The sequence below is a fragment of the Crocodylus porosus genome, unplaced genomic scaffold, assembly GCF_001723895.1.
Source record: "Crocodylus porosus isolate Cpor-Errol unplaced genomic scaffold, CroPor_comp1, whole genome shotgun sequence".
NCBI lineage: Eukaryota > Metazoa > Chordata > Crocodylia > Crocodylidae > Crocodylus > Crocodylus porosus.
The window spans coordinates 15,533,116-15,554,066 of NW_017728924.1; the positions used below are offsets into that span (position 1 = coordinate 15,533,116).

The following is a 20,951-nucleotide window of genomic DNA, read 5'->3' on the forward strand; positions in this document are numbered from 1 at the left end:
AGATCCGTGCCAGGGGCTGGGCTATGACGCTCGCCAGCTCCTTGAGTACCCTGGGGTGCAGGTTGTCAGGGCCAGCTGACTTGACTTGGGATGCCATCCTCAGCTCCATGGTAGTTTTGGCCTTTCTAACTGCCTCCCTACAACTGCGAGCTGAGGAGGCATACTCCTCTTTAGTAATTTCTCAGTTAATTTAATTCAGGGGTGGGCAAAATATGGCCCATGGTCATTCTATCCAGCCTGCGGGGCCCTAAAAAAATGTAGAAAATTAATATTTCTCAAAAATGACAGGAACCGAGGGCAGTAGGACCCAGGGAAAGCCCAGCGGCCTCCCACAACAGCAGGGCCCTCCCGGCCCCACCCCCCAGCCAGAAGCCCCAGCCATAGTTTCTGGGCTGGGAGCACAAGGCTGTCCTGGTGCGGGAAGCTCAGGTAAGGTGAGGGGGACCCCAGGCAGAGAAGGAGTGCATGGGGGGGAAGTGGCCCCTCCCCACCCACCCACGCCCGGTGCCCCACACTGCAGCTGCTTGCAGCCCGCGTGGGGCTGCCTGTGCCCGCTCTGTACAGCCCCATGCAGGCTGCGAGTGCCTGCAGTGTGGGGTGAGATTTATACTAAGTACACACAGTCAAGAAGCCTGAGGCTGAATCAGTTTAGTCTTTGCAGACTAGTCTAAAATGCACAGATTAAATTGAAACAGAAGTGAAAAGGCTTCATGACTTAGCCCTTTCTTAACAAAAGTGAAAAGACTCAAGACCTTTAGTTCAGGAAATGCAGCCACATACCTGCCATGGCTCAGGCCTGAAGCCAGGGGGCACTAGAACATGACTCTCTGGCTGTGTGCTCACTTCCTTTTCCTGCTGCCCCCAAGATCTCTGGGATTTTCAGTCCAAAATCATAGCTGCAGGGCTCTGCAGGTTTGCTCATCACTTCTTCTTCCTGCTTCCAGGTACCCCTGGGATTTGTAGTCTACAGCTGAAGCCAGCACTAAGTTTGAGTAGGGGGAGAGGTGTTTAACTTTCTTCCCTGGTCTCAGACCCCAGAAAGGGTTTGCTTCCCCCTGCAAACTGGGCTGTATCCCCAGGTAGGCTTGCCCCCTGACCCTGTGTCAACCAGCCCTCACTGCCCCAGCTAGAGCCCTGCTCTCTAGAGGAAATAGCATAACCCAACCCAGGACTGAAAATCATGCTGGGGGACTGTAACTTAACTTGAACCAGGAAGGGGTTTGGGACAGAAGTTTCATAAACTGATTCGACACAACTCAGTTCGGTCTGATAATGAAATTCAACCGGGTTTATTTTAAACCAGCTTCAGCCATTTTGAAATTGATCTATGTGTACTGAGCTTCTGTTCTGTTATAGGTTTAAACCAGTTTCTGATTGCTTAAACCAGTTTGTATAACTTCTGTCCCTAGCCTTATTGACGCTACTACTAAATTTTATTGCATTAGTTAGAGGAGCTCCTGGTAACCTGTTGCACTACTGCATATGACTAGTGCCATGATCCAAATCCAGGTTGGGTAGTTACTTTCTGCCCACCTGAATTATCCTGGTAGTTTCCATTGGATTATTTGTCCACTTACTTGTAGAATAACTTAGAAAACAGAAACACCTTCAACTTCTAACTTCAAAAAGCTGCATTGAACAAATATCTAAAGGGCTGAAGAAAGTGTCAGAGAAGGGGGGAAACCATGTTCAGGGAGTAGGATGGCCTATGGTTCAGGGGCAGAAATTGAAAGCCCAGTCCTGCAGAAGGCCAGGTGCTAAGGCTGGGGTCACAATTCCACACAGCTGAAGTCGGGCACAATGTAAAATGCAGGAACTGAAGACAGCAGAACGGAGAAGCAGCAATGCCAGTCCTAACCCACAGGAGACTCTTTAGCAGAATAAATTTTGGCAGCTAACTTGGCAAAATTGCCTCAGTCCACCTTCTCCATTCTTGCCTGCAAGGTCGTCATGCAAAATTTATTACACTTAGGAAAATTTGCAAACTAAGAACCTGAAAAAGGGTTCCTCCATTTTTAAAAATTTTTAGCTACTGAGGAAGGGAGATCACAAAGGTGGGATTAAGGTTTACTGTGAAAGAGAATAGTTGAAACTTCTCAACTTTAGCTTAGCACTCTTTTAAAAAAGTGTGTGTATATATATGTTTGTAGAGAAGATGTGTTTTATTTAGTAGCTGCATAATCACTCTGCAACTTTACAGAGCATCATGAGAAAGTAATTAGATATAATAAAAGCAGCAGTTAATTTAAAGTCATAGTGGAGTTATTAGTTATCAATAGGAAGCTTAGCTTCTAACATAAAGTATAGTAATTTTTTACATGACTTTGAACCAAATTCTTACCTGTGCTATGATAAAGAAACGTATGTCCGGACCATTTTGGTGCCTTGATAATGCACTTCTGTAGCATTTAGGCATCATATGAAGAGCTCATGATAAGCAGCTGCAGCGTGTTGGCATTGTAACACAGATGGGCTTTGCTTTCACTATTCTGGCATCATGATAGAAGATACTCCTGCAGCTGTCTGGCTCCACGGTGTTACAAAAAAATCCCCATTGGCTTGGTACCACATCAGCAAGAACTTTTTGTTAATGCCATGATACTTTATTGCTTTAAAACCCCAAACCCACAGTACTGTGCAAGTGAGATTTTGTTCTGAGGTGGGGAGGACAGGTCTTTGTGCTGTGAAGCTGCCATTTGGATTGTGCCTAGTGAATGCAACAAAATGGCTGCTCCTTATATCTGAATAGAGGTGCACTCTTGCTGTCTTACTGAACATGTGCTCAGCAGCTTAATGACTTATGCATGGGAGTATTCATATCAATCTGACTTCGAGCTAAGCGTATGAGCAGATTTTTGTAGGAGCGCAGCTTTTGGGGCAAGAGGCGTCTCTGCTTTGCTATTTTGGCTTTCAGCAACCGCTCTGTGCCCTTTTCCCGCATTCAGTCTGATATATCACGCACGTCCTCAATCACACGATGCTGTGGTTATGGCCGTTATATTTCTCCATGACAGGAGAAGTCATAAACGTTGACCTCCCATTAACTGCTAAGGTGAGAGAGACACGTGGGTAGAGAAATATCCACGGCCCTCCTTTCCCCACTATCTGTCACTGGAAATCCATTGGTGTTGGAGGCTTCCTAATGCTCAGGGTGCCTGTTCACTGTGCTATCACTAGGATTGCTGGTGGTGTTGTTTGATATCAAATAATACATCTAATTAATAAATAGAGCCCTAGACTGAGAGGTAATAGAGTATTACAAAAATGCCTCCAACTGGCACATGAAAGGGGAAAGAAGAATATAAAAGGGAATCTTCCCTGTGAGGAACATAATACATGTGATATATCTGAAATCAGGGGCCACCAAATAGCTGAGGGTTAGAATGTAGATAAACTGAAGTTGAGATTTAAAGAAAAACCCATGTGCTTTGTGGCTCAGGAAAGAGAAGGGATCTTTATTTTCCATGTAGATCTATTGTCCTAGTTCAGTTTTCTCTGCTTCTGTTCTGGATTCCAGAGAGCCAGCCACGAATCGAAGCAAAATTTGTACTGGGTTTGTGATGCAAACCAAGTGTTCACTAAGGATTGGGTTTAAAAAGAACGTTGTGACCACAAGCCTGAGTTGAAACACCCGCATCTGAAACTATTGGACTTCTCAGGCCCACTGTTTCCTGCGAGAAAGGGAATATTGCCTTCACTCCGCTGGAATAGTGTTACCTATATGCTAGAGATCTGCACCGCACAGAGGAATGTCAGCGGTTTCTGCTGGAGCAGCCTGTAATAGCACTCCACAAAAGGGCGCAGGAACCTCTGCCGTTTATTTTAAAACGTTAATTTTATTAATGGAAAATATTCTTTGTAAGGCCTCGTGTGTTTATAGAACGCTGAACACATATATACTTCGCTCATCCGTGGCATTTTCTATCCAAGCTTTCTAAAGTGTTATGTAAACCTTAATGAAGGTGAGAGCTATTACTGTCTTTATTTCATGGTAGTAACTGAGGCGTAGATTAGTTAAGTGACTCCAAGGAGGCCTATGGCAGAATGGGAAATAACACCCCAGTCATGGGATTCCCAGTCTTGTCCTTAAAAGTAACATCATCCTTCCTTGGGGACGTATGTGTGTATGGGGAGCCCCATGCCAGCCAGTGATGATGTGCCTAGAAGGGCTCTCGGTTTTGAGGGGGGCCTGGCTCTCACTGAGCGAGTCAAGCTCTTCTCCCTGTGCTTCAGTCTCAGAAGCTGTTTGTGGACCTGGATAAAAGCAGGGCCCCTCCTGTATACCAGATGCTGCTCTGCTGAAGCACATTAATAAGCAGCAGTTTATCATTTATTAATCTGAAAGACTTAAAGGATTAGGTGCCACTGAAAGATGATCAAGATCTCCAATGGGAATTCTTTATAATGGACAAAGCCCTGTTGGATATCGTTACACTTCTACTTAGTACAATTCAAGGATGCATAAGGAATTATGATGCTTCAGCTATAGGCAATATACCCAAGATGTTATAGTGGGAACCTGTTGGCAACAGAAATGTCACAAACTGGGATGTATACGGTTCATCCGTGTCCTGTAATGAAATTACAGCCTTGTTGTCAGTTTAGTACGTAGCTGAGTTTAGTTAAAAATATCAATCATCCCAAGTTTCTTGCCGCTCTTTCACCTCTTGTATCTCACTTTCTTGTGGGACATTTTGTCATCAGCTCCCAGTTCCTGTTCATACATGGTTAATTCCTCTCAGCTTGACTATTTGCATATCATTGTGTAGCACCATGAATGCACATGCCTTGCTGCCCATTTGACTACAAAGCGCCTGTGCTCCCGGAGCTAAGCATCTAAAAAGAAATGTAAGCATTCTTCATTCCAGGAAGAACAGAGGAAAATTTATACGGGATATTTTTTCCATTGCTTTCTTATCCTGACGCCAAAATCTGAGCAGTAATAAAGACGTAAATGCTAAACACACATTTGTTGTAAGCCTATAATCTTGTATTATAAACCTATCAATGCTGTGCCATATGTCACATGAAGGAAGCTCCTCACTGCCTCCATTAGTTTCCCATGCAGTCACGAGGACACCAAGGGCTTGATTCTTCTTCTGACATGTACTTTGGCTTACACAGCTGTTACAACGGCTGTGTAAAGGAAACAGAACCAATGTGCAAACAAACTACCCTGGTGCAAGTGAGTGGAGATTTCTGATTTGGTAGCATTTGACATTTGTGTATGCACAAGGATTAAATGCTGTTCTGCAGTCCCCAGCAGTGGAGGGTTAGGCCAGGAGCATTTTTATAGAAGGTGGATGTCAGGGTGAATTGCATTTGAGTCCCCAACAGAAAACATGCAAGAATATGCAGCAAGTTCCCCACCATGGTCTCTCACCTGAAATAATTCAAACCATAATGTTAAGCTAGGTTAGAAACAGAGACAGAGAAGAAATGTACTATAAAGGGCTGCAAGATCATCTTAAAAATCCATTAAACTTTCCAGACTCCTGCATAGGCTTTTAATTTCTGTAAAAAATCATAACAACTATATGGAGGGAGAAAAATTTATGAGCTCATTTTATCCTTCAGCCCAACTACTGCAAATTTTTCTTTTAGTGCACTGCTTTGTCTTGCATTGTCAGCCTGAACTGACTCAGATGGTTGAGCTCCTATCACTTCCCTGGGGAGACTATTTTACAGTCTATCCCCTCAGTAATAAATCTCTAGGGTCCTTCAGATTCCCTCAAAAAATACATCTATACAGCTGTATATGTTCACATGTTTCCATGGCAGCTGAAATGGTGATGAGCATAATGTGAAAGCCCAGGCAGGCAGACAGGAGTCCATAGACATGACTGCAAAACACATAAAAAAAGGCTGAAACTAATTTTGAACAGCTGGGTTTTAATTCAAAGGTTTGTGGAGCAGGAATGTGACCTCTTAGCCTGGCTACTAAGCACAAGTAGATACCTGGATCCTTTCAGTGCATTTTCAAATCACACTAGATGCCTCATCTGCTTGTTGAGGTAGATAAACCTTTGAAATCCTGGCCTTTGGTCTGTTGGTTTTAATCCTCCGGTTTCTCTTTAGTTTAAGGGTTGTGTATTGGCTGTGGGTAGTTCATATGCCCTTGTTTAGGGGAAATTCTTGCTTTTAGCTGTGTTGTTATCACTATGATATTGCAGTAATAAAGACTTAGGAGACCTAATCAAATGGTAAAAAATGACGTTTCTATGAAAAATGGAAAGAAAATGTTGTGGGAAAGACTGAGAAACCATTCTGTTTTCCAGCATCATCATCATATATTGGTATAATAACCCCTGTCTTCATTTTCTTTTTTCAATAGGGGAAAGTTACGTCTGTTCATCTGACAACTTTTTCAAGAAGGTAGAGTATACCAAGAATGTGAACCCCAATTGGTCTGTCAATGTGAAGACATCAGCCAACCAGAAAGCACCTCAGTCTCTGGCCAGCAGCAATAGTGCTCAGGCAAAGGAGAACAAGGATTTTGTGCGGCCCAAGTTGGTGACCATCATCCGTAGTGGGGTGAAACCCCGAAAGGCTGTTCGTGTGCTCTTGAATAAGAAGACTGCACACTCGTTTGAGCAAGTTCTTACTGATATCACTGAAGCTATAAAACTGGAGACAGGAGTGGTCAAAAAGCTGTATACTTTGGATGGGAAACAGGTAAGGCATTTTGCGAACTCCTTTTCTTTCTTTTAGCTAATTTTATTGCATTGCTGACTAACGTGAACAATTTCTGAAGCCTATAATTAACCTGAGAGAGCCAGTGCCATCTGTTTTTCTAGAAGCCAGACTTCTCATGCTAGTGGTTATGTTACTAAATTGTCCCTGGTATTAATATCAGGCAAAGAATGCAGCCAGCCGTCTGGGTGAAACAGATGCACTGTCCTGAACACCCGGGAGTTTTGCGTGTTCTCCAAATAGGTTTCTAAATAAATAAATAATTCAGGTGCCTTGTACTGTAGGTTGACTTGGCTCTTAGGTAATCATAGCCAAGATATCCTGGAAGTATTAGACCAAAATCTTCTACTTGACTATCTTTGTTCTTGCCAGGAGGCTAATCAGGATAAACTAACTCAAGAGTAACTCTTCTGACTAGCTCTGTAGCTGGCAGGAAAATCTATGGGTTATGTGGTACCTTCATGGGTAAAAGTGTGAACCTTCAGTCGGGTGGATTATTGTGAAGTGCCTCAGCTGTACATATGCTGATGACTCAGGGACATTTTTGAAGTGTGCCTCATTGCTGTGGGATGGGTAGCAGACCATCTAATGAGGTCCTGACACCGCCCTTGCAGTTGCAGTGGCGTCCCCCTGAAGGAGTGTGGAGCAACTAAGGGACTTCATGTGGGAAAGCTGTTTGGTTAACTGAACAGCTGTCAGTGGCTCCTGGAATTGAAGTGAACATTTTTAGCCTCTGTTGCTATTTTCTCTCTTTTCTGAAGGAGCGGCCATAGTGACAAAAACCTTATTACCATAGCAGTATTTCTTCTTACGTATGTTTGTATACCTAGACACGCATATAATGGGACTACTCATGTGAGTATCAGTATATGTATGTATGCACATGCACATACAATTATAATTCTGAAATCATGTATTTAAGTGTATATATGAGAGAAAAGTATGTATCTGTACCTATATGTATCAATAGATAGATAGATAGATATCTTTAAAAAACATGTATGTGTACATATGAGAGAGAGGGGACTGCAGAATATTTCTCTTCTTCATGGTCACCTTACAGGGGTTTTTGAAAGTGCAGCTTCCTGATGTGTTATTGGTGACAAGCTGTTGAGTGAAGTCCTGCTGCTGCTTTAATGTCCCACTCCAGAGATGAACACTATGTAGTCTGGGGCGCTACAGCAGCTTCCTTGTATTGGTGTGAGAAAAGCACTGCAGCATTAGACCCTTAGAATCAGCGTTAATCTTTTCCTTCCACATGCCAGTGTCTGTAGCTGCCATGTTGCAATGTGTGCTCCTAAATCCTTACAGTGGGGATTCCAGTCTTCTTGTAGTAAATGGTTTCTTGATCTTAATGGAAGTACTGGTGAAACAAAGTTCTTTTCAGTGTGAGTAACTGTATCGCAGTTTGGCGCTCAATAGGTACTCAGTCCTTGCTCCAGAAATACCCATGAAAGTTGCACAGAGAGAGGATATTTTATCGAGTATGCTGTCTAATACTGCCCTGGACTATGTGCTTTACTAATGACTGCATAAAACAACTCTTTCAGACCCATTCCACTTTAATTGCATGTCTAGTATATTTTCACAGAATGCCATTTCATGAAAAGAAAAAATGAGATTGTAATTTTATTACAATTATTCCCTAGGGGCAGAAAGTCAGCAGGGATCATAGGATCCCAGCAAGATAAGCATCCAAATGTGTCTTGAAGGCATTCAAAGTAGGTACTTGAACCTCTGGCAGCAGTCTATTCCAAATTCTTTTGTATGTTCAGCCTGAATTGGTCACAGTGGAGTTTGTGACCATTCAATCCTGTCATCCCTTGGGGCACTCTGATGAACAGGCATTTCCCTGGATCCTGGTGGTCACCCTGATAAACTTACAGGTGGCCACCAGATCACCCCGAGCCTGCGCTTTTCCAGGCTGAAGAGTCCCATAGCTCTCAGCCTGTCATTGTGAGGTCTGTTTTCCTGACCTCTGACCATGCGTGTGGCTCTCCTCTGGACTCTCTCAAGCTTCTCTGTATCCTGTTTGAATTGTGGAGCCCAAAACTGGACACAGTACTCCAGCTGCAGCCTCACCAAGAGTGAGTACAAGGGGAGAATGACGTCCCGGGATTTGCATGAGACGCCTCCGGGATTTGTTTACTGAAGGAAAACGCAGATTTCTCATTTTAGCAGAGACATCTGTGGATTTTGCAGTTTTGCAACGAGCCCCCTTCATGCTGGCAGAGTTCCAGCCTGCAAAGGGCTGGGAAGGAGTGGGAGGAGGGCAGTGAGGCCCCCCCTGGATGGACTCAGGAGGGGCACAGCCAGGCCCAGGGTCAGAGAGGACCTAGTCAGGGAACTTCTGGAGGGGCTGGTCATGTTCAAGTCAGCAGGTCCAGATGATCTCCACCCCAGGGTGTTGAGAGAATTGGCATAGGTCATTGTGGGACCCCTGGCATGGCTTTATGAGCACTCATGGTGCTCTGGCCAGGTGCCAGAGGACTGAAAAAGGGCCAATTTGGTCCCCATTTTCAAAAAGGGGAGGAAGGAGGACCTGTTAGTCTTACCTTGGTCCTGGGGAAGCCATTTGAGAAAATTATCCAAGAGCACATCTGCAAGGGACCAGCAGGGGAGATTATGCTTAGGGGCAACCAAGATAGCTTCATTAGGGGCCGGTCCTATCAGACCAACCTGGTGGCCTTCTACAACCAGGTCACAAAATCCTTAGACGCAGGTGTCATGGTAGATGTAGTCTTTCTGGACTTTAGGAATGCCTTCGACACTGTCTCTCACCCCATTCTCATTAAAAAATGAGGTGACTGTGGCGTTGATACCTACACAGTCAGATGCGTTGCAAATTGGCTGGCGGGCCGCACTTAGAGAGTGGTGGTGGAGGGGTCATTTTTGACCTGGAGGGATGTGGGCAGTGGGGTCCCTCAGGGCGCGGTCCTTGGGCCTGCACTATTTAACACCTTCATCAGCAACTTGGACGAGAGGGTGAAACGCACCTTGTTCATGTTCACAGATGACGCTAAGATGTGGGGAGAAGTGAGCATGCTAGAAGGGGCGGACAGGCTACAACTAGATCTGGACAGGTTACAGGGGTGGGCAAATGAGAATAGGATGGGATTCAATACTTACAAGTGCAAAGTGCTGCACCTAGGGAGAAAGAACCGGCACCATACCTACAGGCTGGGGAACTCCCTTCTCATCAGTACAGAGGCAGAAAAGGATCTTGGGGTCATCATTGACTCCAAGATGAACATGGGCCGGCAGTGTGGGGATGCAGTCAGGAAGACTAACCGTACCGTGTCATGCATCCACAGATGCATCACAAGCAGGTCCAAGGAGGTGATCCTCCCCCTCTATGTGACACTGGTCAGGCCGCAGCTGGAGTACAACTGTCCAGTTGTGGGCACCGCACTTCAGGAGGGATGTGGACAACATGGAGAGGGTCTAGAGGAGGGCCACTCACGTGATCAGGGGGCAGCAGGGCAGGCCCGACAAGAAGAGGCTACGGGACCTGAACCTGTTCAGCCTCCACAAGAGAAGGCTGAGGGGGAACCTGGTGGCCATCTATAAACTTACCAGGGGGGATCAGTGGGGAACGGGAGAGTCCCTGTTCCCCCGAGCACTACCAGGAGTAACTAGGAATAATGGCCACAAGTTGACTGAGGTTCAGGGAGTTCTACTTCACAGTCATGGAAGCCAACTTTCAATGGAAGTGGTGCTCACTCCTACCCTGGGGGTCTTCAAAAGGAGGCTGAATAATCACCTAGCCAGGGTTGTTTGACCCCAGCATCCGTCCTGCCCATGGCAGGGGGTCGGACTTGGTGATCTGCTTCGGTCCCTTCTGACCCTACTAACTATGAAGCAGGAGGCACAGCTCAGGCAGGTAAGGGGGGGAGGGGAATGAGGCCCCCAGGGGGAGGGAGGAAGTTGGGCGGGGCTGGGGCTGGGGCTGCTGCCCAGCCAGGGGGACCACGGGACTTGGGGCCCAGGGAAGCAATGTGCAGCCACAGGGCCCCGGTAGGGAGTGGGAAAGGGCTGCGGGGGGCGGGGGGCGGGAGGCAGATCCCCACTGCTGCACACATCCCTTGGGGGTAGAGGGGACCCATGCCCCAAGATCTGTGTGTGGGGTGGGAGCAGGGCACATTGTGGGCTCAGGGTCCCACCCTGCTACCCTCCCCTGGGCCTCTGCAGCCCAGCGGGTGCAACCCAGCACTGCAGGGAACGGTAGGGGTGCACAGGAAAGCTGTTTGCTGCTGCGGACTCAGCACTGCCCTGGCAATGCACCCCCCTGTGCTCACAGCGGCAATGAGGGGCACAACCATGCACAGCCGCCCCCACTGCTGCCACATGCACAGGGGATGCATTGCCAGGGCAGTGTGGAGCTCATAGCAGCAAGTAGCTTTCCTGTGAGGCCCTGCTCTGCCCTGCAGTAGTGGATCGTACCCGCTGGACTATGGAGGCCCCGGGGTAGGGCAGCAGGGCAGGAGCCCGAGCCTGCAGCACGCCCTGCCCTGTGCATAGATCTGGAGGGCATGGGTTCCCCAGGAGTGTGCACAGCAGTGGGGAGCTGCCCCCCTGCCGGAGTCCACAGCAGGCAAGCAACAATCAGCAGGGGAAGAGTTGGGCTCCGCTCGGCTGCAGCAGCCACCACCTCCCGCAAGGGGCTGCAGACCCAGGTCCCTGGCCTCGTAGCCCTGGTAGCTGAGGGCCCCCTCTGGCATGGCTTGGGGGGCAGGGGCTGTGGGTGGAGGGAAAAGGGCACAGCCAAAACTGGGAGCTCTGTCAGCTGTGTGTGCCTGCTTCTTGCCAGCTCAGGGGGAGCCCAGGATCGGGCTCCCCAAAACACTGGCAATAAGCAGGGCCAGGAGGGCTGTAGGGGGGAGGGAGGGGCACGACAAGGCCAGGGGGTTGTGGAGGGTGGGGGGCATTTCATTTTAGTAATGGATTGGGGGCGTGAAATTTTTTTTTATCGGAGAATTTGTGATTTATTTTTTTTAATCAGGGAAAACCAGGATCCCTGTTGATTATTACATCTATCCATGCAGCTGCACAAGGGACAAATTTGACCTGTGCTTTGTTTTTACTTAAAGATTCTTTCAGTTTTTTCGGGGGTTTTTTTCATTTTCAGCCTGTATTTGAAGTCTCCTGCCTACATATGTTCTTAATTTTGCTAACTTGATCCAAATTTTCTGCCACGACTGGCATGATGCCTTATAAAATCCTGCACCATGAATCCTGAGCCTCCCACTAGATACTAGAAAGAGGTTTTGAATGCATAATTATAATAAACAGTGGTTTATTTCCTGAAAAAGATACTCATGCAAAGCCCCAAGCTCCTCAAAGCTGAAATGGTGACAAGAATCCTGACAGTCCTGCAATTTAAGCGTCATCACAGCAAAGTTGCTTCCTCTGTTGTGAAAAGATAGGAATGTACAAAGAGAAATCATCCCTAATGAGTCCATATTCTGTAATTTAATGAAGGGAAATGATTATTTATTTTATTTAGAAGCCTTTCCACATTGCTTGTCAGCAGAGTCATCGAGTACTGTAGAAATGAAGGCATTAGCAGCAAAATACAGTGGCCTACAAATAATTACTTTTAATGGATGGCTAACACCCAGCAAGATGAAGAATAGCTATTTGGGGTAGGAGAGGGTGTGTATGAAAAAATACAATATAACATCAGTGGAATTAGGTTTTTGGCTTTTTGCAAACATAAAATGAAGCTTCCTCTCTGTGGAGGAATATTTCCATTTCCCTTAAAACTGCTCTGTAAGCATCTTGTGTTTATTAAGAAGCTTATTTATTTTTAGCTTAGTTTTGCTCATATTTCTACTGCCCTGTGCCTTGTGTAGCTAGATTCATGCGGTGTCTCTGCTGGGAGCGTACCACCTCTTGACAGGAACACTGTAGCTCCTAAGTGGTGGGACTTCAAAGAGCTGACTGTACATGAGCCAAGATGGAGAGTATCAAAGCAACAGGAATTTACCTCCTACACTCTCACAGTCATCTAGGAAATGACAAAGGACAAAGAAAATAATGCACCACAGTTAAAGATAATGGGTCAAATTCTACTCTCAATTAGATGGCTGCAACTTCTATTGAGTGTGTATATCTAAAAGTGAGGCAGGACCCTACAAGCTCTGATCCAGTGTCCATGATGGCACGGAGGGAGCAACCTACTCAATCTAATTTAACATTGATTGACGTGGCTAATAGAAAAGATTTACTGTCTTTTATTTTAAACTGTTATATTTCTTGGATATAGTGACAAGCCTGGTTTTGCTACACTTGGGTTGATGTGTTCACATAAGCAGGGGGTAGGTATTGGCTGGAGTGAGTAATTGTTGCAGAATCCAGTTCCATGGGGCCCCCTCTATATGTTACAGGTATTGCACAATTAACTGATTGATTGCACAGTTACCCTGGGACCAGCTACATGTGAAAAGTAGCCATCGCATGATAAATGGCTCCAACCAGCTATCAAGTTAAGACTTCAAAAACGTGTACTAATTTCATAGGTGGTTGCTATTGAGTTTTAATTTGCATGTGTAGCAGGGTCTCCCCTGCGACTAACTCCCCTGTGTCAAGTAACAGGGCTCCCAGCTGCAGGGGTGCACTGTGCCCAGCGTGAAACCCTTGAGCCCTGGGGACTGCAGCTGCCATGATCCCCAAGGGTTGTGAAGTGTACCTCCTGCAGCCAGGACCGAGAGTCCCCACAGCAGATATGCGGCACAGCCGAAACTGGGAGCTCTGTCAGCTGTGCGTGCCTGCTTCTTGCCAGCTCAGGGGGAGCCCAGGATCGGGCTCCCCAAAACACTGGCAATAAGGCAGAATTGTTGTGCTGTAAACAAGTTTTCATGTCAGCATTGCTTTTCATTTTATTTTTAAGATCAAAGGCAAAATAAAGTGGTTTGATTTGGCTTATATGAACTGTTTCAATGTGAAACATTTTTCTCCAAATACTTGATTCATGAACACTTATTTTCAAATGGTTTTTGTTCTAAACCCATACATTTTTTTTTTAACTGTCAACCACCAGAAATATTGTGAGCTTTTGCCTACCACTAATCAGGACCCAATTGTGCTAGCATTGAACAAATTGTAAATGAAATTCCTATGGCAAAAAAGCAGAAATAAATGCTGTCTTGCATCTTTAAAAGACGTGACTGATTTAATAAATGGTGTTAAGTTCTGGGTTTTTTCCATATCTCCTGGATTCTTCTGCCATAATCAATTATTACAAGGGCAATGGAATAATTGTCTAGCTGTATTAAACTGCAGTAATCTGTATTTTACAATGATCCTAGAATTTTCAGGATCATTTTAAGCATGGAGGTAAAGGGGACATCCATGCATTCTCCACTGACTTTCATCTATAGGAGACTCTAAGCTCTTCTGTTCCTTCCAAGTGTTAGCTGTCTCACCAGATCAATTATACATATTCATATGTCAGGCCATTGAGGTCATATTCACCAGAGAATTTCCAGCCTTGATAAAATGTTCCCCTCCAGCAATCTTTGCCTCAACACGAATTTGATACAACAGGTGATAGGTGAAGTTCATTGTACTTTTTGCAAAGCAGTTGCGAATGTGGACAGGAGCAGCTCATTCCTACTGTCTAAAAAAGGAGCATTTGTGAATTTTTTCATATGGCTTGTACTGAGGGTGGGCACAGGCAAATCAAATAGAGAAAGAACTATATCGTGAAGAACGAATGGGTGCGGAGTCGGTGACTGATGGGGATTCCTGGCTCGTAGCCAAAAAGGCAATTGAGAATGCGGATGAAACCAGTACGGTTGCAGTAGTGCTGAGGAAATAGATGTGGCTAATCCAGCTGTAGTGGAGAAAACAGCGTATTCGATCAGGTTGGGATCTGCTGCTCTGGATTTCATTTGACAGTTGGAAATATTTAAATCAGTCACACAGTTTTGCTACCCAGCTGTCATTACAGGTAGTGGGCCAAATTCTGCACTGTCTCAGAATAGTTCTGCTGGCTTCAATAATGCACTTAGGTAGATGTGATCAGGAACTGACATTGGACCAAAATACACAAATGCATTTGCTCCAGTGGTCTGTGAGGGATACTCAAGAAGGTGGTGAAATAGTCCCACCCTGTACTTAGCAGTGTCTGCCTCACTGTAAGATGAGAGGAGTAAAAGAATTCCCTCCAGAGGCCTGGGGGTAATTAGCTTATGCTTGGTTAATGCCAAAGACCCAGATTTATTTGCATTATAGCATTATATTAGCTTGCATTGCTACAAGTGTCTCAGCAGTCCAAGTCTAGCCCTTTGAAGATTTCACAAGTTGGCTATATCTTGGGGAGAGGGATGTGGAGCGTGTGTCTTTTTCTTTGTCTTAGTTTCCTTGAGTCCCTCAAATTCCTTTTTTTTTTTTTTCATTTGATAGCACAGAGAAAACATGGGTACCTAATCCTATTATTTTAAAAATGTGCTCCTCTCCTCTTAATTCCTTCTGTAGTTTAATAGTGAGGATTTATTGAGCCCTGCATGAGTCTTCCAGTCTGATTGAAAGAAAAGAGTTTCAACTCCTAAGCACAAGCAAAACCATTGTTCTTTGCAAATTCATCTTTGCCTCATAGCATTTCCCCTGTGGTAAATCATTATGTATAGGGACAGATATTACACATAAATCAGTATAAGTGATCAGAAACTGTCTCAAATCTGTAACAGAACAGAAGTTCAGTGCATATAAACTGCTTTCAAAATGGCCAAAACTGGCTGTCAGCCAGCCCTTACTGCTCCAGCTAGGGAACAGAGGGGCAGGACCAACCCTGCTCTCTGGATCAGACAGCAGAGCCCAACCCAGGGCTGGAAAGCATGCTGGGATGCCGGGGGACTATGATTTAACTTGAACCAGGAAGGGGTCTGGGTCAGAAGTTTCATAAACCGTTTTGACCTAACTCGGGTAAGTCTGAAACTACATTTAACCAGGTTTATCTTAACCAGTTTCAGCCATTCTGTAACTGGTTTATGTGCACTGGATGTCTGTTCTGTTACAGGTTTAAACCAGTTTCTGATCACTTAAACTGGTTTATGTGCAACTTCTGTTGCTACCCTAAAACAGATCTAATCAACTAGTTCTTAAGTATTCTCTGAGGATTTTATTATATGATACAGTGGATAAGTTAACTTCTCATAAATGTATCCCTAAATGTGTGGTGAAAATATTCAAAGAGCCACAATTAAATTCTCAAACTTGCCTGTTTCCATTATCATAGGTCATAAAAATTAGGGAGGCAGAGATCTATGAGATCCTGGACTTCTTCCTCTGCGTGACGCTGTATGTGATTTAATTTGCATTTTTTAATTATTTCTGAAAATATGCCTACTTCATGCTCAAGGCACACTTACAAATGAGTATTAAACTCCCATATGACCCATGCACATATTAAAACCCTTATTGCTGACAAGTGTCCTCTTGCTCCCACTCAGCCCAGAAGGTAAAAATATGCTAAATTTGCCACATTTACTCTGGCAAATAAAGTGAAGTGAAGCAACTCCTTTCTTGTAGGGTTCTTTAGTTCACAGGATTGTAAGAATTCAGATCAAAGTTAGTGATGATGACTTGTCTATTTAAAACCAAACTGCAAAAGTTCCTTCCTCCCCTGTTTCCACTCTTTGCCAATTATATTAATGCCAGAATTTCCATGGAAAGCTTATATAAAACTCCCAATTAACTTTGGTGCTTTGGATGAGGCCTGTGTAATGATAGCTAGTATCCTTCCCCTTCTCCTTCTCAGACCTGCAGCTTGGTAACAAAATTTTTGCTGCAATTTTTTAAAGAAAAATCCTTCCTGTAAGAGGTATTTGGTGCTGAGTTATGTTTCATTTCTACTGTAGAGAACTATGTTCCTGAGAGTTTGTTCTGACACTTCTATATACAGTACTGGTGTTCCTGGTTCTGGATTATCATTGTCACTTTTTCCTTATTTCTACTTTACTTTTATCATTCTTGTTCCATGAGGAACATTGGTTCGTGGAATTTAAAGGAGCCTTAAAAACAGTGGTACTAGTCTTACCATAGGAAAGCCTCAGTGCTTTAATTCCTCCATTTATTCATACTATAAGAGTAAGCTGGGTAACAGGAGGTAGTATAGGAGGCAGCACACCTCTTCCACCCTCAGTGTGTCTGGGGAGAGAACATTTCACACTTCGGCTAGGGACAGACATTACACATAAACTGGTTTACGTGATCAGAAACTGGTTTAAACCTGTAACAGAACAGATATTCAGTGCACATAAACCAGTTTGAAAATGGCTGAAACCAGTTTGAGATAAACCTGGTTGAATGTAGTATTAGACTTAACTGATTTGGGTCAAACCGGTTGATGCAATGTCTGTCCCAGACTCTTTGCTGGTTTAAGTTAAATCAGATTCCCCCAGCATCCCAACATGCTCTCTGGGCTGGGCGGGGCTCTCTGCTCCACAGCACGGCTCGCCCCTCCCCTCTGCTCCCTAGCTGCAGCTCCGGCAGAGACCTGCAGGCATAGCAGGGTCTGCTGACTTCCCCCTGCTCCCCTCCCTCCCCTCTCACCACTCGCGGCTTAAGCAGAGATTCTTTCCTCCTCTCTCACACAACACACACCATAGCCAGCATGTGGTATGCTAGCTAATGCTGTATAGGGCAGATCGGAAAGAGTCTGCTTAGGGCTTTTTGAAGCTAAACAACAGCTTAGCTGGTAATGTCCCTACATTCCTTCCTTTGGAAAAGACAGACAGGGTTTGTTTGGTAAATCTGATATCTTTTATTAGACCAACTAAGTAGTTGGAAAAACATTTCTTAGCAAGCTTTTGGGTTTAAAAACCCTTTGTCAGACTGAGGAAGCATCTGCAGTTGGTGCGTGCTCTTCCTGGATGGAATGAATAGTAAAGATGCCAGAGGCTGATACGCATTTTCCCTTGGAAAAAGCTATTTAAGAAGAGCTAGTAATGAGTGAGGCTTTATTCTCTGATGCGGGGCTAACTGCTCATAACAGAGCTGATAACTGCTTTGTTATCAAGGGGGAGACCCCTCCGTAATCACAGTGGCCTTACCACACCCACCTCAGCTCAGCCTTGCTCTAGTGCCCCCCCAGCTTTTAGCCTGAGCCACTGCAGGCACATGCCTGCATTTCTGGGATGTCTGGTTACAAAACTGATTTAGTCCAGGCAAGTTAGACTGCCCTTCAGATTGAATCAATTCAGGCTCAGGCTTTTTGAATGTCTGTCCGTAGCCTTCGTGACCCACCCAGCTAGGGCTGGCAAGAAAGGACAGAAACTCTAGCACTATATGTTGTGATGTATGAATGTATATAGACTCTTGCCCGGTTCCCATCAGCTCAGACTTTAAACAGCCCTCTTGATTACGACAAAGGTATAATCAATAGGGTGAACCCTCTTGGCCCCGCTGAAGTCCAATTGGAGTTTTGCCATTCACATTAATGGTTCCAGGATTTCATCATTTATTCCCTCTCATGCCTTCTCCTTCCAGTCAGCAAGGGCTCAACCCTTTTACTGCCCCATTTTTGTTTTACTATTGTGGGCTGGTTAAAGGCATAAGAAGTGTGCTTTGTTTTGAGGATGGAGAGATTCAGAGCCCTCTTCATCTCTTCCAAGCTTAGTGCCAGATTCCCACTGGCCCCACTGAGAGTTTTGAAGATCAGCTTAGTGTCCCGGATCAAAGCTCTCCCTTTATAGTTGTGTGGACTCTCTATAACAGCATATCTGAAGCTAACAGTGTAATGCCAGGTCAGTCTATTTCAGAGGATTTTCATCAGCAGACCTGTTCTTAGTGTCTACACCTGCTTATTCTGGGAACTTACTTTTCACTTCAGAATTAATTCATTTTACTATTCATTTCTTCTTGAGATGGGTAAAAATCAATAGCAAGGAGATTTTGGTATTTGTCTGGCAGTTTTTGATGATCTGTGTATTGTAAGAAAAAAGAAATAGAAAAATAGATATGTACTGATGCTAGATGCTTTTTTGCATTTGTAGAACATAGGAAATGTTTTGATACAAAGGTATTTCATGAGCAGTTGTTCTAAGCAGTGATCTGGTTGGCACTGATTTATTTCAAATGGGAAACTAATTTAAAATGAAGGAAAATGACATGTCGGAAAAGCAGGCAAATTTAATCCAGGAAACCTTCTGAAGGGTTTTTAGCAGAAGGAATTAGTACTCATTTGCAGCAGCCAAATTGGCATGAGAGGCTGAGTCCTTCCAGTTGTCCAGGTCTGTGATCTGTTGTCTGAAGGGCAATGAAAACAATAAGCTATATTGGCTCCGCAGGAATAATTATGCAGCCAGTCTGCCTGCAGGGCAGTGGGGGAGTGCACGACTCTAGTATCCTCCATTGCGCTTCCCTGCCCTCACCATCTGCTGTGTGCTGTTGATCTGACATTCAATCTGTAGGCTGGGGTCTGCAGGCCTGGTTCCACTTTTGCCTGAAGACATCACTTCCTGATGGTGAATTTTAATATTTAGGGTTCCATGAAGATATCTAGGCTCCCTTACAGGCATCAGTTATTAAAGTGTGTCAAAATAAAGGCAGAGAGGATTAGGTGATGTCATTTATTTGGACTTTCACAAAGTCTTTGACACAGCTCTTCACAAGAGACTCTTATGGAGGTTACAGAGAAAGGCTGTGCGAAACAGCTATGTTTCACTTCGGATTTCGCTGTTTCAGAGACAGTGATTCATTTCAGTGTTTCGGATCACTGTTCCATTTAGATTTGGCTGAATTTGTTTCAGAGTTTCAACGCTGTTGTGGTGCTGATTCAGAGATTTGGATTGGCCAGGGAGAGGCAGGCATAGCCGGGAGGCTGCAGGTTCTCCTGTTGCTCCTCCGGCTGTGCCTGCCTCTCCCCGGGCAGTGGGGAGCTATGGAAGAAGCCCCCATGGCTGCCCTACCTGACCTCATTCCCTGCCCAGCCCCAGCCTCCCAGCACTTAAAAAAAGCCCTGCACTCGCCAGCTGCAGCAGTGGCAATCAGGGCCTCTGGGTGCTCATGGCAGAGCCCCCCTGTGCAGCATGGAGCAGTGGGGATCACCCGTGCAGCAGCTGTCGCATGGTGCTCAGCAGGGCACCACATGCTGTCTGGGAGCTGGGGCTGTGCTCGGTGCAGGCTGTATTGAGCAGACTTGCGTGCACAGATCCAGGGGCCCGCACCCCATGGGAGGGCTGTGGAGCTATGCCAGACTCCTCCTGGGGGGGTGCGAGTCCCCAGATCTGCATGCAGGATGACAGCAAGCTGCTGTCCCTCCTCCAGAGCACTGGGATTGGAAGGGACCTCAGGGACAGATCACAGACACTAGCCAGCTACAGATGTCAATATCAGATCAGTCCTTCTGCCCCTCTTTCCCCTCCCTCTTCTTAGTTTCTGTTTCCCTGCAAGCCTGGCTCCGAAGCTTTTTGGATGGTTAGGTTTCATTTCAGAGCCTTCCATTTTTGGAAGGCCCGTTTCGGCTTCAAAACACTGAATCCAAAATGAAATGGCTTCCCAAAATTTTGCACAGCCCTGTTAAATAGCCAAGAGGTGAGAAATAAAATATGATTTGGAAAATTGCAAAGAGATGGATAACAAAGAGCAGAAATACTTGGGTACTCTTCATCCTGGCCAAATTATTCGTAGGTTCATAAATTGTTCGAGGCTAGAAGAGACCACACAGATCATCAGGTCCAGCCCCACTGCTTAAGACAGGAAGACAACTGGGATCAAGTGACCCCAGTGAGGTGACTGTCTAGTCTCCTCTTGAAAACCACCAGGGTAGGTGATTTCACCACCTCTGGAGGGAGTTTATTCCACAATCTGGACACCTGGCTGGTACCTTGAGGTATATAGAAAAAATATTTAAAGCTGTGTCTATGGCCAAAACGCTGATTTTTATATTTTTTTTTTTCTGAATTGGTATCGAATCTTCAGATTCGGATTCAGCTGAATTGAATCAGGGATGAGTTAACTAAAATAAGCTATTCATTCATTTAGTGAAGAACAGATAGGGAGAGACTTTGCAAAAGCATTCATCATTAGTTGAACATGTTCCCACTGATGTTAATGGGACGCAAACTTAGGTGAGCCCTAAGCATATTTCAGAGTTGCCTTTTAAAAGTTCACTCCTGAGTGGTGCTGAGATTTGGTAACTATATATTAAAGTTTATGGCAGCCAAGGGCACTGAACTGCAAACCTTTTCAACCAGCTATAAGTTTATCAGGGGTGACCACCAGGATCTGGGGGAACGTCTGTTCACCAGAGC

General features: G+C 45.2%; 1 protein-coding gene across 4 annotated transcripts in view; it reads left to right on the forward strand.

Annotated features, from left to right (window-relative positions):
* Positions 1-20,951, forward strand: part of DCX (doublecortin) — a 116,257-nt gene that overhangs the window by 14,663 nt on the left and 80,643 nt on the right. For all 4 annotated transcript variants that reach the window (XM_019540398.1, XM_019540399.1, XM_019540400.1 and 1 more), the window contains exon 3: positions 6,335-6,675. In XM_019540398.1, the coding sequence (XP_019395943.1) occupies positions 6,335-6,675 (341 nt within the window). The remainder of the gene's footprint in view (positions 1-6,334; positions 6,676-20,951) is intronic.